This window comes from Aphelocoma coerulescens, chromosome 3 (assembly GCF_041296385.1).
Source record: "Aphelocoma coerulescens isolate FSJ_1873_10779 chromosome 3, UR_Acoe_1.0, whole genome shotgun sequence".
Lineage (NCBI taxonomy): Eukaryota > Metazoa > Chordata > Aves > Passeriformes > Corvidae > Aphelocoma > Aphelocoma coerulescens.
This window is the reverse complement of record NC_091016.1, coordinates 110,107,546-110,125,491: the sequence shown is the minus strand read 5'-3', so window position 1 is coordinate 110,125,491 and position 17,946 is coordinate 110,107,546. Positions and strand designations below refer to the sequence as shown.

The 17,946-nt window shown below is 45.7% G+C and overlaps 2 protein-coding genes across 4 annotated transcripts in view; one reads left to right on the top strand and one right to left on the bottom strand.

The window, feature by feature from the left end:
- Positions 1–10,894, top strand: part of ADAM17 (ADAM metallopeptidase domain 17) — a 36,061-nt gene extending 25,167 nt beyond the window's left edge. The window contains exons 12-19 of the mRNA XM_069011565.1: positions 583–782; positions 1,820–1,923; positions 2,581–2,715; positions 3,645–3,775; positions 4,778–4,856; positions 6,021–6,109; positions 6,742–6,798; positions 8,445–10,894. Of these exons, the coding sequence (XP_068867666.1) occupies positions 583–782; positions 1,820–1,923; positions 2,581–2,715; positions 3,645–3,775; positions 4,778–4,856; positions 6,021–6,109; positions 6,742–6,798; positions 8,445–8,795 (1,146 nt within the window). The 3' untranslated portion in view covers positions 8,796–10,894. The remainder of the gene's footprint in view (positions 1–582; positions 783–1,819; positions 1,924–2,580; positions 2,716–3,644; positions 3,776–4,777; positions 4,857–6,020; positions 6,110–6,741; positions 6,799–8,444) is intronic.
- A 256-nt stretch (positions 10,895–11,150) lies between these two features.
- IAH1 (isoamyl acetate hydrolyzing esterase 1 (putative)) lies at positions 11,151–17,911 on the bottom strand. 3 transcript variants are annotated; one of them, XR_011150035.1, is made up of 7 exons: positions 17,776–17,911; positions 16,586–16,638; positions 15,986–16,134; positions 14,986–15,147; positions 13,131–13,249; positions 12,107–12,428; positions 11,151–11,652 (listed from the first exon to the last, which is right to left on the bottom strand). XR_011150035.1 is itself a non-coding variant. In XM_069011567.1 (6 exons), the coding sequence occupies exons 1-6, from the start codon at positions 17,854–17,856 to the stop codon at positions 12,261–12,263; spliced, it is 732 nt and encodes a 243-aa protein (XP_068867668.1). In that variant the 5' UTR covers positions 17,857–17,911; the 3' UTR covers positions 12,095–12,260. The 3 variants fall into 3 exon arrangements, 2 of the variants coding, with proteins under 2 accessions (XP_068867668.1, XP_068867669.1); XM_069011567.1 differs by lacking the exon at positions 11,151–11,652 and having other exon boundaries at positions 12,095–12,428; XM_069011568.1 differs by lacking the exons at positions 11,151–11,652; positions 16,586–16,638; positions 17,776–17,911 and having other exon boundaries at positions 12,095–12,428; positions 14,986–15,188; positions 15,986–16,063.
- Positions 17,912–17,946: the final 35 nt, after the last annotated feature.

The window sequence follows — 17,946 nt, the reverse complement described above, 5'->3', positions numbered from 1 at the left end:
CACTGGAGTTCATAGCATGTCAAGGTGCATTTTAATTAGTTGTTTGTAATTAGCTGTGGCTGTATGCTGCTACAAGAGTCCAGTCCAGGACCTTCAGTACCACACAGCATTGGGGTGGTCCTTAGCTGCTGTTGGAGAGGGGCTGCCAAACACTGTGATGGAAGCTTACCCAGGCAGTGTGGAGTTGGCACTGTGCCTGTTCTACAGATGAGAAACCCAGATTACCAGGGGTTATCTGCAGTCTGGTCTGACCTGTGGCTGTGCCCAGCCCCACAGTCTGTGCCTGTTGCTGCAGCTTCACATCCTGTCCTGGGGCTGCTGAAGCCATGGGAGAGCTGGAGTTTTCTCTGAGCCAGACTGCATAGGGGAGTCCCTGCAGTGTGTAGCAGTGTCTGTTACTGACCCAACTGTTATTTTCCCATCTTAAAATTCTTCCAAGGTATCAAACTGACAGTGTAGAGGGAATAACTGCTTTCTGGGATGCCAGAACTCAGAGGCATAGGGAGGCTGGTGCTGTCTTAGATGCCAGTTGTTGACAGAAAGGTGCACTCAGTGCTGCTCTTTTCCCCTGTGGCTCTCTAGATGTTCTCAAGCTGCAGCAAAAAATCTATCCATAGGACCATAGAGATCAAGGCCCAGGAGTGCTTTAAAGAGCGCAACAACAAAGTGTGTGGGAACTCCAGGGTGGATGAAGGGGAGGAATGTGATCCTGGCCTCTTGTACCAACTGGCTGATCCCTGCTGCTCTGCAGACTGTAAACTGAAAGATGGTGCCAAGTGCAGGTAAGGGGAAATGAGCTGCAGCTTCTGTTTACTCAGGAGAGAACAATGGGCTGGGCTGAAAACTCCTAAAGCCACCTGCAGTGTCACAGGCCTCTTTCCTGGCTTTAAGGTTAAATGTGTGAGCTCACAACAGTGAAAGATTTCATGAAAGGCTTCTGTGTGCATACATTAATTTTTACAGCATTCTCTTTTCCTCAGAAGTGTCAAGAGCCACAGCCTTGAAAATTATTATTGTGTTGTCATTGTTATTACTATCATTATTATTAAGCAAACTTAGGCAATCAAAAAGCATTAAAAAATTCCTGTGCACACTTTCTGTGCAAATACAATTTTTGTTTGTATTGGAAGGTGGCTCTTTACACTGGTGCATACTGATATTTCCAAACTGCTGCAAAATGTGTTTGAGCAGACAACACAGTGATTGCACTGAATGACTCCTCTTTCTGTTGTTGCTTTTTGGGATGCTCATGGCCTTGTTGCAATGCAGTGTCCAGTCTTTTTTTTCGTAGTTCAGCTCTACACCACGTAACATTAGAGACCTTGTGCAACTCCTGTTGCTCAGCAAAAAAATCTATCCATTTTAATGAGTGTTTTTGTACTAAGGGCCTTCTTGCACTAACTAGGTGAGAACAATGAAAGTAAAGGCAATGCAAAATACAAAGTAGGAAACCTTCAGGACAAACAGAAGGGAGAGAAATGTTTGGGGAAGGAAAGGGTGAAAGATGTTGTCCTAAGTTGAACAGCAAGTTACAAGAGGATAATCCCAAGTGCCTTGAATAAATACAAGGGTCCCTGTGTTGTCTCTCAATATGTTGTACTTTCTATGTGATTTTACCTTTAGTACATGAAGAGTGAGTAGGTATGTAGAAAGGTGGTTGTGGGAGAGGGCAGAGAGGGCAAGGGTTGAATCAATGAGTCAATCTCCAAGAAGTAGCTTTTTTTTCTCTAAACATCTTTTTTCTCTGGCTTTGTCACACTTGTACTTATTTTTTTTTAATTGGTTAATACTGATTTCTTCCATTTTGATCTTTCCCCAGTGACCGGAACAGTCCTTGCTGTAAAGGCTGCCAGTTTGAAAGTGCACAAAAGAAATGCCAAGAAGCCATAAATGCTACTTGTAAAGGAGAGTCGTTTTGCACTGGTAGGATGTGGTTCTGTCCCCTGTATGTCAGCTAGCAAAGTGCTCCAGGCTCAGTGTCCTGTTCAACCCACTTTCTGTCTTGTGCCCTTTAGTCATCCGGTACATGTAATTTTAGAGACCAGTTAAGCATCACAATATGCTCCTATAATGAGTTTCATTGTAGTTCAGGAATCACTCTGATTTATTGCCCAGAAGAACATAAAAAATACTGATTATTTATTTATTTATTTATTTATTTTAAATTTTTTGTTTCTTCAGTGTGTCACTGGGAGGGGACAAGAATTAATTTTGCCATAGAAAGGGTAGAATTACTGCAACTCTGCTTCATTTCACTGCTTGTTTACTTCCTCCTCATAATCTTTATTGGAGGCAGGGAGTCAAGCCAGAGTGTGTGCTTTGCTGAGGGGAGCTCCAGGGTCTTCACCTACTGCTTGGTTGCCAGTGTCACAATGCCTGAGCTGTTGAAAGCCTCCAGAGCTTTTGCTGCCTCTCAGAGCAGCTGGCAGGGAGCCTGCAGATGAAAGCTAAGAACAAGCTATTGGGATTTTCCTGGGAAAAGTCTGTATTTCCATTATTTTCCTTTTTTCTTCTGCACACTTAGGTGCTCTGCCCTTTGCTCTAACACAGTCCTCCCACTCTGCTGACTTCCATCTGTAGGGAACAGCAGCGAGTGTCCCCCTCCAGGGAATGCTCCGGATGACACAGTGTGCGTGGACATGGGGAAGTGCAAGGATGGGGAGTGCATCCCTTTCTGCGAGAGGGAGAAGAACCTGCGGTCATGTGCGTGCAACGGTGGGTGACACAGACTGAACTGAAACAGGACTGGGACTGAAATTTGTATTTCATCTCTGCTCTTTGGAGAGAGCTGGCTTCACTGTGGGCTGGCCTGTTGGATGGCTGAGTTTGTGGTTTTTGGAAAAGTTTAAACTGTTGGGTTTTGTCAGCTGTTTTCTGTTTAAAAAGGGAATGTGAATGTCCTCCTGTCTTCTGGTGGTCTGGGTTGAAGACAGTAAGATGAGACTTACAGTCTGACAGTCCAGCTAAGGGAGAGGACACTCTCCTACCTTCCAGCTCTACCACAGATGGACAGAAGGGATTGTAAGGAGATTCCAACCAACCTCTGGATCCAGCATCTGGCAGAGGAGTAGTGGTCTCCAATAAGTGATTAAAGAAAGATATCAAAGAGAATTAAGTCCCTTGAGAATATAGAATCCCCAAGTTCATTCTCCTCCTAACTTGCCTGCCATATACTTCTGCCAGTGTGTTTTCCTGCTCCCTTGCTGTCCATATTATCCCTTAAATGTGGAAAAGCAGCCGGGAGTAGGATGAAAGCTTCACAGGGGCAATGCAATGAATTGCTGTGAGCCCCACTCTTTGAGATGGAGGGCATTGCCAAGGAGAAGGATGCGTAGAGATCTCCGAGCCTAAGAAATATTTGTCTTTTTGGATGTGTTTGGAACCTCTTCACTGGCCTGTTGATTCATGCAATGTTGGGGTATCAGCTTGGAGAACTTGGTCCCACTGTGCCCCCTAATATGTTGCACAGGGCATGTGATTGAGTTTTAGGCTTGATCGTCACAGTGCCTGAAATTGGGTGGCTTGGTCCTGCCTTCCCTGTGGGGAAGCTGATCAGGACTATGCTCAGCCAGGGGACATGTGGGGTTGTGGGTTGCAGGTGACTCTTTGTGCTTCCAAGGAATGAGTTTGCTGCTTCATTACAGAAACAGATAATTCCTGCAAGGTGTGCTGCCGGGACGAGCAGGACAGATGCACGCCGTACGTGGATGCCAACGACCAGTTCCTGTTCCTACGCAAGGGGAAGCCTTGCACTGTGGGGTTCTGTGACACAAATGTAAGTGTGCCCAGCTCTGCTCCGCTGGGGGTCTGAGTCCTTGGGAAGGAGGACTGTGCTGGGGAAGAGAAGCCAAAGCTTGAGCAGGGTAACAGGTTTTATGTACCACTTCATGGGGCAAATATTAAAGGATGTTGGAGGCTGCAGGTCTTGGAGTTCTGCAGAGACCCATGCAAGGGGAAGCTGTTACCTTCTGCAGCTGCTCGTTACCCCCTCTGCTGCTCCCCACAGCTCAGCCAGCTGGCACCCTGCACAAAGGAGGGGTCTGAGTGCTGCCATAAGCTCAGCTGGGTTTGCAGTGCTTGCCTTTCTAGTTGGTCCCGTTAGCCCAATTAATTTTTACTCCAATAATGCAGGTCAGGGAGCAATCACATGAAAATCCAGCCAGCAGTATCTGAAAGGGGCAGTGAACCCGTGGCAGGGAGACTGATGGGTTGCTGGCTCTCAGTGGCCTTTTCCATGGTACAGCTGCACAAACACCTGCAGACCGCAGTGGTTGGAGCTAAACTGGGTGTCAGCAGAAGTGAATTTGGGAGGGCATGCCCCAGTCCTTGTGCTGGCAGAACTGGAAGACCAAGGTGCTACTGTGTTAAACCCGCACAGCCAAACCTGGGAGTGAGTTTGTCTGTAACCTTGGGCTCCTGGCAGCTTTCTTTGTGGATAATGGGAACCAAGGCTTCCAGTGTTTAAATCTCTCCAGAAACATCAGCTTTATGTCCCCTAACATGAGCCAAAGGTGGAGTGGATTTTGCATGTTTCAAACATTAAAACTTGATCTAATTCAGACAACAATCGAATTGAAACTGGTTTGATAAAAATAAAGGCAGTAAAAATGGACTGCTGCTATTGGGCACGAGTGTAAATCTGTATTCAGAATGTAAGTGAAGTTACACTGTGTCTGGAGAACTGAGAACTCATTTCATTACCATCATTGTATCTCCTTCTCCAAGAAGGCAGTACTTAGTGCTTAGGTAGCATAAAGTTATTTTGTTACTTTTGCAGGGCAAATGCGAGAAGCAAGTACAGGATGTGATTGAACGATTTTGGGATTTCATAGACCAACTCAGCATCAATACTTTTGGTAAGATACATAACCATATGTTTTGGGGGTGTCTGAGTTCATGACATAAACCTCTAAAGGCTCAGAGGGAGTTAGCTGGCTGGATTTATTCACCCGTGTGCAAGGGTAATGGTAGCTGTGCTTGTGATACATCTAAGTATGTTTTTCCCTGGAGTTTGACACTACTGATCTCACCTTTTAAAGCTGAAAGGATGGGGGATTGTTTTGCATTTTTGTACCCCGTTTTTTTCTGGGCATCTTCCAAGCTTGTGAAAGGGACGATAGCTTCTTGTCTGAATACCAAGAACTAGGTCAATTAGAGAAAAGGATATAACAGTCAGTCTCTTTAGAGGTCAGCTAGATCCAGCAGGGGATGTAGTGGGCCTCTCAGTGGGATTTAAATGTCAACAGACTGGGAGGGGAACACTTCCTTTCTCTTTCATTTAAGAAAACCAGAGGTCACACACCTCAAGCTGTGCCTGTGCTGAGTCACTCCCTGAGACTCAGTGGGCCTCCTTGGTCTTGATCCCAACCGTGCAACCCAAGCAGGTGTCACCTCACCCCAGGTGTCACCCCCAGTGTCTCGCCCTGTGTTAGTGGCACCAGACAAAACCAGTGGTTAAGCTGGTGCTGTGTCATGAGCCCCGTGTGTGCGCTCATAGCACCGCTGTGCCTGCACAGTGCCGTTGTTTGAGTTGTGGCTTTCAATCTCAAGTTTCAGGGACAAAAAATTTTCTTACATAATTGATAAAGCTATTTAGCCTGCTTGGATAGAGGCAGTTTTTGAATCTTTGACATTCAAATATTTTGTTTGTGGAGGCAGGTAAAGATCACATGACTGTTACATCAGAATTTGGTAATGGACTCACAGTGTGTCTTGTGTGAGAGGGGCAGCTCGGCTGGCTCAGTTTGGCTGTTCCAAAACAACCCATATTAAATATTACACCCTTACAGCATTTCTCTTCTGAGAACAAAGAAAAACCTGCTATTGTTAACATAGTGGATGCAATTTTCTAAAATTGTATAATTTTATCTTTACCTACTCCAAAGTAGGCAGCCTGTGCTTCTCTGAGCAATTCTGAGGTTTCACTTGACTGAGCAGTGGCTGCAGAAGTGGGGGATAGATGTGTGTGTTCATGAAACTGTATTTGGTTGGTGACTGACAGATTTGAACTGGTTTCACAGGGAAGTTCCTAGCAGATAATATAGTGGGCTCTGTGCTTGTCTTCTCCTTACTGTTTTGGATTCCTCTCAGCATCCTTGTGCACTGTGTGGTGAGTAAGCTGTCTCTGAGATGACTGCTGTGAGAACATCCTTCATATGTGAAATGGCAGATGGCTGTGGGAGAAAATCATGGGAAGCTTTTAGCAAACCCTGAGGGGAAGTTCAGCATATGTAAGGCTTACTGCTCCTTCAGTAGGCAAAATTCTTGCTAAACTCTGCCAGGCCCTGGCAGACCCAGTGCTCCCATGACTATTCCCTGGAGCCTTTCCCATTCTTTCCCAGGCAGATTTTCTTTCTCTACCTTCTAAATTCTACCCAAGTATAATTTTAGTATTTTTAGCATTAAAAACAAAGTCTTCTAAAGCCCTGTGAAGAAATAAGACACCCACATTTTGAGGGGATACCCAGAGTGGGAAGTGATCTTAGTTGATCTTGGGTGGATGGGTAAAGAGAGAGAGAGCTCATGGCAACTGGGAGTGTGGACATGCGGTGTGCTGCCGACAGCAGTGTGGGCTTAGAGCAAAGGGGTGCTGTGCCCACAGGCACTCCTGGGATGAATGGGAAGGCATGGGAAGTAGGGGAAGGGAAAAGAGCCCCACAAAGTGCTGTGTCCCTGCAGGAAAAAGGAGACCTTGCCATAGAGAAATTAACTTTCTTATTTTGTGTGTGTGTTTCTCAATAGGACAAGAAACTGGACAAGCAGTATGAGGAGAACACAAAGTCCCTGTTTTGCCCCAGTGTAAGTTGCTAAGTCTGAATTGGCAGAAGGCTGTCTCATGTGTATTGGAAAACCTGAACCTCAGGTGCCTGCAGAATATTTACCAAAAGAGTAATAACAGAGAGCCCCAGAGCTCTCTGCTGCTGCAGAGGGGAAAGCTGGTTTCTGAACAAGCCTCTGTTCACTCTCACTCTCACCAAGCACTGCAGTGTGGCAGGGTCTGATTCTTCCTTCCTGTAAGAGCTGAGCCTTGTTGGCAGAGCCACTGTGGTGCAGCAGAGAGGGGCAGGAAGCCCTCCGGGGCAGGAAGCCGCTCTGCTCCACAGAGCACAGCTTCGCCCGTGTCCGGCATCCCCTCGGCACAGTGCACTCGGCAGTGCCAGCCACAGGCTGCTTCTTCCCAGCCAGGTGCTGTCACCGAAGCACGAGGCTCCAGAATCTCTGCAAAATGCAGTGTCTCTGCTGCAGAATCGCTGTTTGCAGGAGTTGGCTTCTAGCAGCCAGGTGTGCTAGAGCCTTCCAGTTGTTGAAGGGGCCCATCGGTGGCACTTCTCACCTTGTAAATACTGAGCTGGGAGAGGGGAAGAGCAAAAAGTGCCAAGATAAATTTTAATTACAGTCCAGCACGTGGCACCTTGTGACATAGTTTTGGGTATCCTTTCCTGTGCTTTGACAATCCAGTTCCTATTAAGAACTGAAATACTCAATTAAGGAAATGCTGTTCTGTAAGGGGAGGGGGGAAAATGCCTTTCAGAGCTCTTCCTTGTACAACCATTGGAGGAAGCATACTGAAGTCAGAAAACACTGAGGCAGACTGCCTCTGTCATCTACTGTGACAGAACTGAGGGTGGTCTTAGTTCAAGTGCCCCACAGCTGGTCTTGAACGCCATGAGAAAAGTTATCTTATTGCTTCTTACCTGCATTCAACTGAGAAAATCCCAGAGGTGGGAGAGAGAGAGCAGAGGTATAGCCAATGGGCTCCTTCCACCAGCAACAATTCAACAGATTTGTGTCTTTTGAATCTGCTGAGGATGGAGCACTTGGGAAATTGTAACAGCTAAACACTTCATCCTTCCCAAAATTAGCATTTGCTGAGGTCGTTGGGGATTTTTTCATGCCTAGAGATCTTTGGGTATTTTCCAAACCATGCTCAAATAGAAGCAGACATCAATGGACTTGTACTTAATCTGGGTTGCAGAATTTGGCTGTGATGACACTGGTCCCTGCAGTCTTTGACCCTGTGTTCAGTGCAGCTTCTTGTACATGAAACCATGAACTCTCCAAGTTGGAGGGCTGGAATAAGCCGTACCTTGGACTGTTTCCCTGCACTGAGCAATGTGTCATGTGGCTTGACCCTGCATTTCCAGTCCTAGGTTTTGCCAAAGCAGTTGGGCCCCGGGAAGGTAGGGCCGAGTCACCAGCTCTGTCCCAGTGAGGCGAGCCCCTGCGGTGCGTTACACAGAGAAGAAAGAAGCAGAGATAGAAGGGCCTTTCTGCCTTTAGGGAGTGGCAGGGAGGATGTGGTAGCCTTGAGGCTGTTCTAACAGGAGTGCAGCTGCTCCTCAGAAGGTGCCTTCTCCCTTTGAAAAATGGTGCAAAACCCAAACCCTGGACTAGCTGCTGGTTGCTTTTGCCACGGCTTTTGACGCGGCTGCTGTGTCTTGCAGAACGTGGAGATGCTCAGCAGCCTGGACTCCGCCTCCGTTCGCATCATCAAGCCGTTCCCCGCGGCGCCGGCCACGAGCCGGCACCAGCCGCTGCAGCCCCTGACGGCCGCGCCCGCCGCGCCCGCGCCCCCCAAGCAGGACCACCAAAGGATGGACACCATCCAGGAGGACCCGAGCACCGACTCGCACATCGACGAGGACGCCTTCGAGAAGGACCCTTTCCCAAACAGCAGCTCGGCCGCCAAATCTTTTGAGGACTTGACAGACCATCCTGTCATTAGGAGTGAGAAAGCTTCATCCTTCAAACTACAGCGCCAGAACCGGGTGGACAGCAAAGAAACAGAGTGCTAGTGTCCTGCTGCCTCCTAAATGTGTGACTTGTGTCTGCAAAATATGGATCTGAAACCATTTCATTTCTATAAATATAAATATATGTATATATATTTTTGTGAGGGAGTGGGAGAATAAGGAAGTGACCTACTGCAGATGCTGGTCATGTGTATGACCTTCCTTAAACTACATTTATTAGAGCATTATATCTTTTAAAAAGGAAAATCCAAACTAAAACTGGCTTGTTTTTGAAGCTTTTTGGATTTGTTTTTCTATTTCCTTGACCTTTAACATTTCCTTCAACCTGTGGTGCAAAACCAAATATCCTAATGGATATTGGATTGTGTATATCAGCCTTTTTTTATAATTTAATATTTTGTAGTCTGACAGCACTGATAGACAAAATTAAGGGGCTTTTAAAACCAAAATGAACACTGCAATATGTTCCATAATAGAGTAGATAATTTAGCAATTTAAGGTACATGTAACCAAAAGCCTAAGCACATGCCTTGAGAACAGAGAGTAATGAAACAAATACAATTACAGCCTCTCGCAGCATTCAATGAAATGCATAATCAGAATAAAGGAGCTTAATATGCCCAGCTTCTGTATAAATAAAAGGATCACAGAGGCTGTTAAACTGTATACGGTGCATGAGAAACGCTCCTCTAGCATGAAACTTCTGCCTCAGTGGTTGAGGCTGTCTTGTCTTTGTGGCTTTTGTTGGGAGCTTCCCCCTCTGCACTAAGGTTTGTGTGTTGCAGGTGTCTGGTTGGAGAAGAACTGTAAAGGAAGAAATCATCTATGCAGATGACATTTTAAACTGCTGTTTGCAGTGGTTTTGGTGCAGAAATGTTTCTCCAAATGTTATTTTAAAATAGGCAACTATTTCAACTATTGTTGAAATGTTCAAATTGCTGAGCTCCATTTTCCGTGGTGTCTGTGGCCTTTGGAAGCTCCTACTGCATGAATGACGGGAAGAAATCACTCCATTGCAGGGGAGGCATTTGTTTAAAAACAATTGTGCATTTAGTAAAGAAATAAACCTTTGTTAAAACATGCAGGGTAAGTAAGTATAAGGAGCAGATTTTATGAATTCAGATTCTCACACAGGTAGTTAAAATGTGATGTTAAAAGTTGGTAATTGGATGGTGTCTTCTGTACACCTGGAGATCTGTCAGGTGAGCTGGAACTGGCACATGAGCATCGTTTTGGCTCAGTAGCAGATGGACTGACACAGTCAGTCCTGGTAGTACAGCAGCACCTTCATTCTGCATCTGTTTCCTCCCACAATAATCCATTGATACAACTGACATCATGTGGCCAAGGGCAGAACCATTTAACTGTTACAGGCCCAGAGTCAGCCACAGGGAAGCGGGGCTGCGGTAAGCCTGTGATCTTAAATGTGAGGGAAAGGAACCAAACCTCTGCTGCAAAGTTCTCTGAGTACTCCCTCTCCTCCACACCCAAGGATCCTTGTTACACTAGTACTTGAATGTGTGCCTTATGGTATTCCTATCTGACTAGCTATTGTGTTTTATATACTGGTTTTGAACTTTGGGGTTGTTTGTTTTGTGTTCGGGTTTTTGTTTTTTGATTCAGTGCGAAGTACATGTGTGAGGAGTTAATTTAATTCCCAACAAAATAAAAGCTTTTTATATTAAAAAAAAAAAATCAGTTAAACAAGAGCTGTTTCTATGCAGTCCTTTTCTTAAAGATCTCTATGCTTTGGTTGTCAAAGCCTGGGTTAAAAGTCTAGCATGCAGCCAGGCAGGAGCCAGGATTTCTGACAATTCCTTTCTGAGCCTGGGTGCTGCAGAGGCCAGACCTGGAGTATCTGTGGTGCAGCCCTGCACCCTAAGGGCTGCCTGCTTCCTGCCTGGGCTGGAGCCGGTCTTTTCATGTGTCCTGCAGATTATCATCAGTTCAGATGGTGACATTAATGCCTAAGGGATGGGGTTGTGCTCAAATGCCTGTTCAGGCACCAAATCTGTAAGTACATGTTCTCAGCACAAAGGTCTTTACATCCCAGATGAAAACTACACAGTGGCAAGTGCTTGGGAGCATGAAAACAGAGATTTGGAGCAGGCCTTGGAAAGCACCGAATCCATCCCCGAGCCTGAGCTGTATTCCAGAAACTGAAAGCAGTATTTGCATGGTTTGTTCTTAACATCTAAGGCAAGAATATCCACAGCTTCCCACAGGGAATCCCTTTTGCTTTACTGTAAGCATTTATTACAGAAAGGATAGTCCAGTTTAATACTCATAAATATTTATATATCAAACGCTTCTGCCCTTCTGCCAGGGCTCCAGGCACATGAAAAATAACTACTTATGCTCCAGTTTATAACACTATCACATAGCAGATGACAGGTCTTGGCCAGCTTGTCTTAATTCTTTAATGAAGCAAAGGCAGTCTAATGGCTCTAACAGTGCGGGACAGCATGAGAGCCTCTCATTACTCTCTCACCCACTACAAAATAAACACACCTGTTCCATGTCAACATAACTGTTAAACATTTGCACCAATACGCGACTGCATTTTTATGCACTGCTCCTGCTATCATTTTTGCTGCTATCTGGCTTGCTAGACAGTAATTTCCCAAAGCATTTTTTCCCATACTTGTTGAAATTCATCTAGGTTTCAGGCAAAATGTTTTTTTATCTGTAAAGGCAGTTTTGTAGTTTGTGTTAGCCAAAATCTGCATAGTCTGCAGTACTTATATGTTACCTGAGCTGTTAAATGATGGCTGAATCCCAAAGCTCACTTGAAAGGTCTCCATAACTTGATGGCAAAGGACATAGGGTGCAGCTTTGTCAGCAGAGATGTATACCTTTTCTAGTAGTTTCTCCAAGTTCATTATTCACCAGTTTCGTACTGCCCAAAAACATGCATTGGTCTAAAAGCTGTGCCTATATACAAGAGCTGCTGCTGGTGCCAGAGTTAAGATAAATTTTAAAACCCCTGCTCTAAACTACTCTCTTATCACTACCAAAGCCAAAGTAAAACTCGGGGAACTGCTTTTCCTGCCGTATTACATCCAAATAAATTAACCTGGACTGACATTAATGGCTCTTGACAAACTCCACACTACTGCCTCTTACGAGCTCCTCTGTGTTTCAAGCAAGTAGATGGTATTAATCACAGTGCAGTCCCCAAAGCTCACCAAGGCCAGGAACTGCTCAGGGCAGCTTCTATCCTTTGGCCACAGAGCAGCTGAGACTCATTTTCCTCTGAGTCTTCCAAGGAAAGAGCTACTCATCCCCACAGCTACTCTGGCAACAGCAGCCTGAAGAAACACCACCCCAGGACACACCCCAAGTGGTCTCACCTTTATTCTCCCACAGACCAAGAGCAGGGGACAGAGAAGAGCATTGCTGGGGACTCCCCAGTGCCCCATTCCCTGAGGACACAGTTTGCAGCAGCTGCTGGATAATGGGCTGGCTCTGTCTGGCATGGCTGCCCCAGCTCCTCCTGCAGGGATCTCACAGAAGACTGGCCTCAGGGTTCGTGTGGTCCACGTCACGCCAGTAAGGAAGCAGTGAAGGAAGAGCTGACAGTTTGTTTTCCAGGCGTGACCAAAGCTGAGCTGCTAGAAAGCTGTTGCCTTTTGTTGATAAATGAAGACCATCAGACAAATAGGAAGAGAAATCCTACAAGGGAAGTTAAAACCATGTATTAATGTATTTGCTAGCTGCAAAGAGAAGGTCTTGAGTAATTCTTCAAAGCCAGCTGCTAAACTGGCTTTATTTTTCACTGTTTATGTTAAAATATTAAGAGATGATGGCCAAAATCACTGCTATTCATCAGGAAAATATCACAGGATTAAGTGATGCAATCAAAATATTGCATCAGCTGCTCTACTGAACAGTCTACTGCATTGGGAAGTGCATGGGAGAGAAAAGGTTCAGTGTCCAAACTGGAGTTACCTGCTTGCAGGGAAAGTCTGCAGTCTCCCATGGATGAGTTTGGCTATTTGGTCAGAAGCATCAGCAACACCCTCGTGCAGTCAGATCTAACCTTGAAGTTAGCCCAACACTGCACAGTGGGTTGGACAAGAAGCCTCCAGAGGCCCCTTCCAACCTAAACGATTCCATGACTCATGTCCAAGGAAAAGGCTGTTTAGATATAATGCACCCAGGGGACATTTGCTAACCAAGTATCATGGCCAGGCTGTATAAAGCTTTATTTCTCATTGCCAGCTATGAAGCACTCAGGATTATACTTTTCCTTCTCTAAGTGTTTGGATGTATTTTGTACCATTTCAGTGATAATGCAGCACTACCAGCTCCTCTATGCTAAATGATGCATTTCACAATTCATGACAGTTTCAAACATTTCTGATTTCATCATACCTGATTCTTCTGCATCAGGGTCCAGAGGTCAAGCACATCCGTGCCACATTCCCTGGCGACCTGGACACAGGCCTGGGCGTACTGCCCGGTGGTGGCATTGCAGCGGTTCAGTTTGTCACCTACCAATCAGAAACAGAGAAAACATCCAGCAACTGCCCCCCATGCAGTGCAATTTCAGTCTTCTGTGGCACACACCATGTGTATCAGTTTGTTAAACCAGCAGACATAATCCCTCACAAACTAAATCCAAAGCACAGCAATAGAAGTGGCTAGAAGCTACAGCTTGTGTGGTCTTTTTCGGGGCACCCTTTGGTTCTGAGTCACTTGAAAATGTCTCTTTTTGACAAATATACATCAGGTTGAGAGAGAAGCAACAGCAACAAGCACACAGCATAACTCTGCTGCTGACAGCTTTCACCTTCTGGCAAGCTTCAGGTGAAAGCAGTACTTAGATTTAAAACTCTTCATACACCTGCTAATAGCAGGTAAAACAGTTAAGTAAATGGAAATCTATTTACAAGTTGCCTTCTGCTTTTTGTCCAACTTCCACATGCAACTGCTCCTTGCAGTAGCCCTCTTGCTACTTTTCATACCTAGATCAATGCTTCTGTGAACATCACCATCCTCCTGCTTCCCATCTCTCCTTTGCTCTGTATCTATGTGACAAAACTAGAAATAGGCAGAATATTTCTCCTTGATACTGGAGGGCAGATGAGCTGATATTGCTGCTTATTATGCCCACAATACTTCATTTGTGGTCCATGGTCTGAGATCACCCTGTCTTTTGTTCCATCCCTAGAAAGTACTCTCTTTTAGACAGATGCTGGCAGATTCAATGCTGTAAATTCAAGCTTCCTCCATCCCTACCCCATAAAAAGGGCAGCTTTAAGAGGAAAATAGATTAACATTACAAGTGCTCCTTGATAGCTGGGAGCCAGATAAGCAGTATTTGAGGTGTGCTCACATGACCTCACATCAAAGCCTCCTAATGCAAAATCACACAATAATGTTGTCTAATTTAATGCAGTTTAAACTTAAGGTCATCTTCAAAGTTTTACTGCTTTGATTGAAAACACAACTCAGGACATGCAACACCACCTAAATTATTGAAAACTGTGCCACTAAGGTACCAGTTCTGTATTCACCTGACCTAATTTTTTATAAATGTGCAAGAGCTGCACAAGATGTCCCAATAGAAAAAAGAATATGCTCTCAGGAGGAATAAACTGTCACTGCTGGAGTCAGTGGGATTATGGCAATTTCCACCAGCTCAGTAACAAAAGTAGTGTTATTACGTCTCTAATTTTAGAGTTAGCTTAAACAACGTGATAGGAAATCATTTAACTACCTTTTTATTCTTTTTCAGGCACTTTTATTAGAATCCTTAGAATATGATATTCTCTGGTATTGTTTTTTTAACTTTAAAATAAACCTGGCTGGGATATTACTGCTTATCCAAACAGACATTAAATCTGCTGTACCTAGTATAAAATTTTTTAAGGCACACAATGACAAAGTATCTTCCATTATTTGTATTATTTTGGAAGCTGCTGGGACACAAAGCAATCTGCCTAGGACCTGTTGACAAACCCCATGTTCTTAGAGGGTGGCCAATTCTGTCAGTTCTATGCATTAACACATCAATCAACACTTTGGAAAAGATGTTAGTAATTAGTTGATAGTTACTCCACGAGCTTATCCAGAAGGTGTTTAGTAAAACAGCAGCCCTTTTCCAACAAGTGAGAGAACACGACTGCAATATGGCACACACGGAGGAAATCACCTGACAACCTGGGATCTGTCACACTCTGCTGGTAAAATGCAGAAATTCCACCCATCCTCATCATGCTTTTACCTTTGGCAAGACATGCCTTTTCCCAAGCTGATTCCTGAAGAGGTGGTGGTGTTATCAAAATAATCCTGTCTGCAGTAATGTTTACTGACTTCAGGTACTGCACCATGCTCTTCAGGTTGGCGGCGTATTCCTCCAAAGGAATGTGTTGCTTAGGGTTCAGCTCTGAGAAGGGTGGAGCACATGCATCAGTGGGGCTGAGCTCCCTGCAGGTTTATTACACAGCATTAACAGGGCTTTTACACAGTATGGCCATGGACACTCATTTCCAGCATGCAGTTCCCCTCAGCCATGGATTCGGGAGTTGTGGTAGGAAAATTCTGTTCCTCAATACCCAAAACAGACAAATCAAGAGTTTAAAGACAGCATTTCCAACTAAGGCAAATGAGGCACAGGGGAAAAAACCCCAACATTTGGGTTTTTTCAAGATGCTTTTTTTTACAACTTCATATCTTATTATTAGAACACATAATAATCTCAAACGTCACCTGAACCAAACCTGAGATTTCTAATATTCTTGTATGCAGAGAAAATTTTGGAAAGTCCCATGGACATGCAGTCAGTCCTTCAAGCACCGATGTTGTCATTTTGATTAGACTCTGTATCCTGCTATGCTTATCTGAAAGAGAATCCAAATGCTACCTTCCCTCCTTTCCTCAGCCCATCTACCAAGAACTCATGAGACTCCTTTAAAGACAAAAAATCAGCTGGATGCCCAACTCCAATTTTAGGCAATTGCTATACAACTAAGTCTTGAGCACCCTGAAATTTACTTTTCTAATATTAAAACTTGGTGATAGGGAGAGAAATGGAAGGCACTGCATGGTTTAAATACAAATAAAATGACTGAAAACAAACCTCTGTATAAATGAAAAGAGAGCAATCAGTTCCTGGAGAAGTTGCAGGAAAAGCCTATGAAATGTTCTGCCTTTTCTATGAAACTGTAAAACCATTTTAAGAGAACAGGTCACAGGGAAAAAAGACAGAAAGCAAGCTACCCTACCTTTCAAAGCACTGTCATTAGCTCCAAAGAAAATAGTAACTGCAACAATATTGTCAGCACCAGTACTTTCAGTGATCAGTCTTGGAAGAATCAATTTAGCCCATCTGGTGTTGTACCCCGAGATCCCACGATTCACAACATCACATTTTCTGAAACGGAGACACATTTCAAAAAGAACATCTCTCCTCTGTCCACCAAAACAAAACTTGGGAGGCTTTGAACCATTCTGTCAGGCCATCTGCCTCCATCCCTCTCAGGAAAAACAAAATGTCACAGGAGTTTTCAATGGGATCATACTTTGAAAGTGCACACATAGGCTGCACATGTAGTATCTACCTGTTACTTACACCATGGAACTAGAACAACAAGCCTGACAATCACTAAGGAATTTTTAATTTCCACTCAAGCTTTGAGTGGAAACACCCAATAAGTATTTCCACCAGCTCTCGGTATGCTGCCCAGAAGGCAGTTCCACTTCACTAAATAAATAAATGTCAATAAATAAACATGCATTAAATATTAACCGCTGTTGGTTTTCATTTAGAAAAGCTGCATGACCTTCTGCAAGACAGATATTACTTTTGAAATTTAAGCTTTTACCTGACCAATCTCTCAGCAAGGTATGCCCCCCAGCCGTTTTCCTGGAAGGAGTACTGAAAACAAGGAAAATGGTTAGATCCTCACTGGAAGAGCTCGTTCCCCAGAGCTTAGCCCCACCAGTGGCACCTTCCCACCTCAAAAGCATTAGTGCATGGCCTCTGGCACTGCTGCTGCAGCGTTTTGTCCCTCCTTGCCCCGTCCCTCAGAGGTCAAACAGTCCTGGTTTTACCCAGGTACACCACTGGCAACCGAGGCAACACAAGGCTGTACCTAAGGAGCAATGGACCCTGTGGTCCCTTCAAAATCCAAACTGACTGCTGTCAGCCTGTAGTTTCGTTTTGGCCAGTGAGGATTTCTTATATTTGTATGTAGTATTCTTCCACTTTATTTCTAAGATCCTTTCATTCTGGAGAGCACATCTCAAAAATGCTCTCTCCACATGCTGTTTTGGAGTGCAGTTTAATACCTACCCCTTCCAGAAGTGCAAAAACTAATTCCTTCTCCTTATTCCCACTGCTGCACCATCCTCCTTGCTACAAGTCTGCACAGTGAGTCGGCTTAGACACCCATCTCCCATTAAACTTGGTCTCTGGTTAGTTATTTTTTCATCAAAGCAGCTCCGTGACCCACCACACAGCCCACGCAACAGAAGGCAAAGACCCAAAATCAACGCTAAAAAGCTGGTGCCGCCTCAAAGGAGATGTTCACCAGGCCGTGGTCCAGTCCCGTCAATGGGGAATCTGTCTCCGGGCTGGGCGAGCTGGATACAAGGAGCTGGGATGCACCAGGAGCAGTGAGGGCAGAGTGCGAGACCCCTGCAGACGGCATGGGCAGCACGCTGGGCTTCCCGGATGGAAAATGCCCCTGACACCGACACACCCCAGGCTACACTTTCGCGCCTCTGACATAGCGAGCTCAGGAATTCCTGTGAAACGGCTCCAAATCCCATAAACGCCCACCAGGCGCGAAGGCCCCTGGCACAGCCTCACGGCGGGTCCGGCAGGGATGTGACCGCGGGCCACAGGGACACGGCTACGGCCGCCGGACCGTCGCTCTCCCGCCGCTTGGCACCGCCGCTCGGCCCAACGCCGGGATGCTGCCGGGCCGCCGGCCCCGGTACGAGGAGCCGGGCTGGCCAGGGAGCTCCACACGGGAATTGCGGGGCCAGGGGCGGGCGGGGCGAGCACTACCTCAGTGATGGAGTCTCCGAAGAGGAGGACGCGGGGCCAGCGCAGGAGCCGCCCGCGGGCTCCCGCCTCCAGCAGCGCCATGGCCGCGGCCGGACATCCGCCGGGAGCGGCGGCAGGAGGAGGCGGTGGTGGCCTCGCCGCTTCCTCTGCAGCGGGAAATGGGGCGGAGCG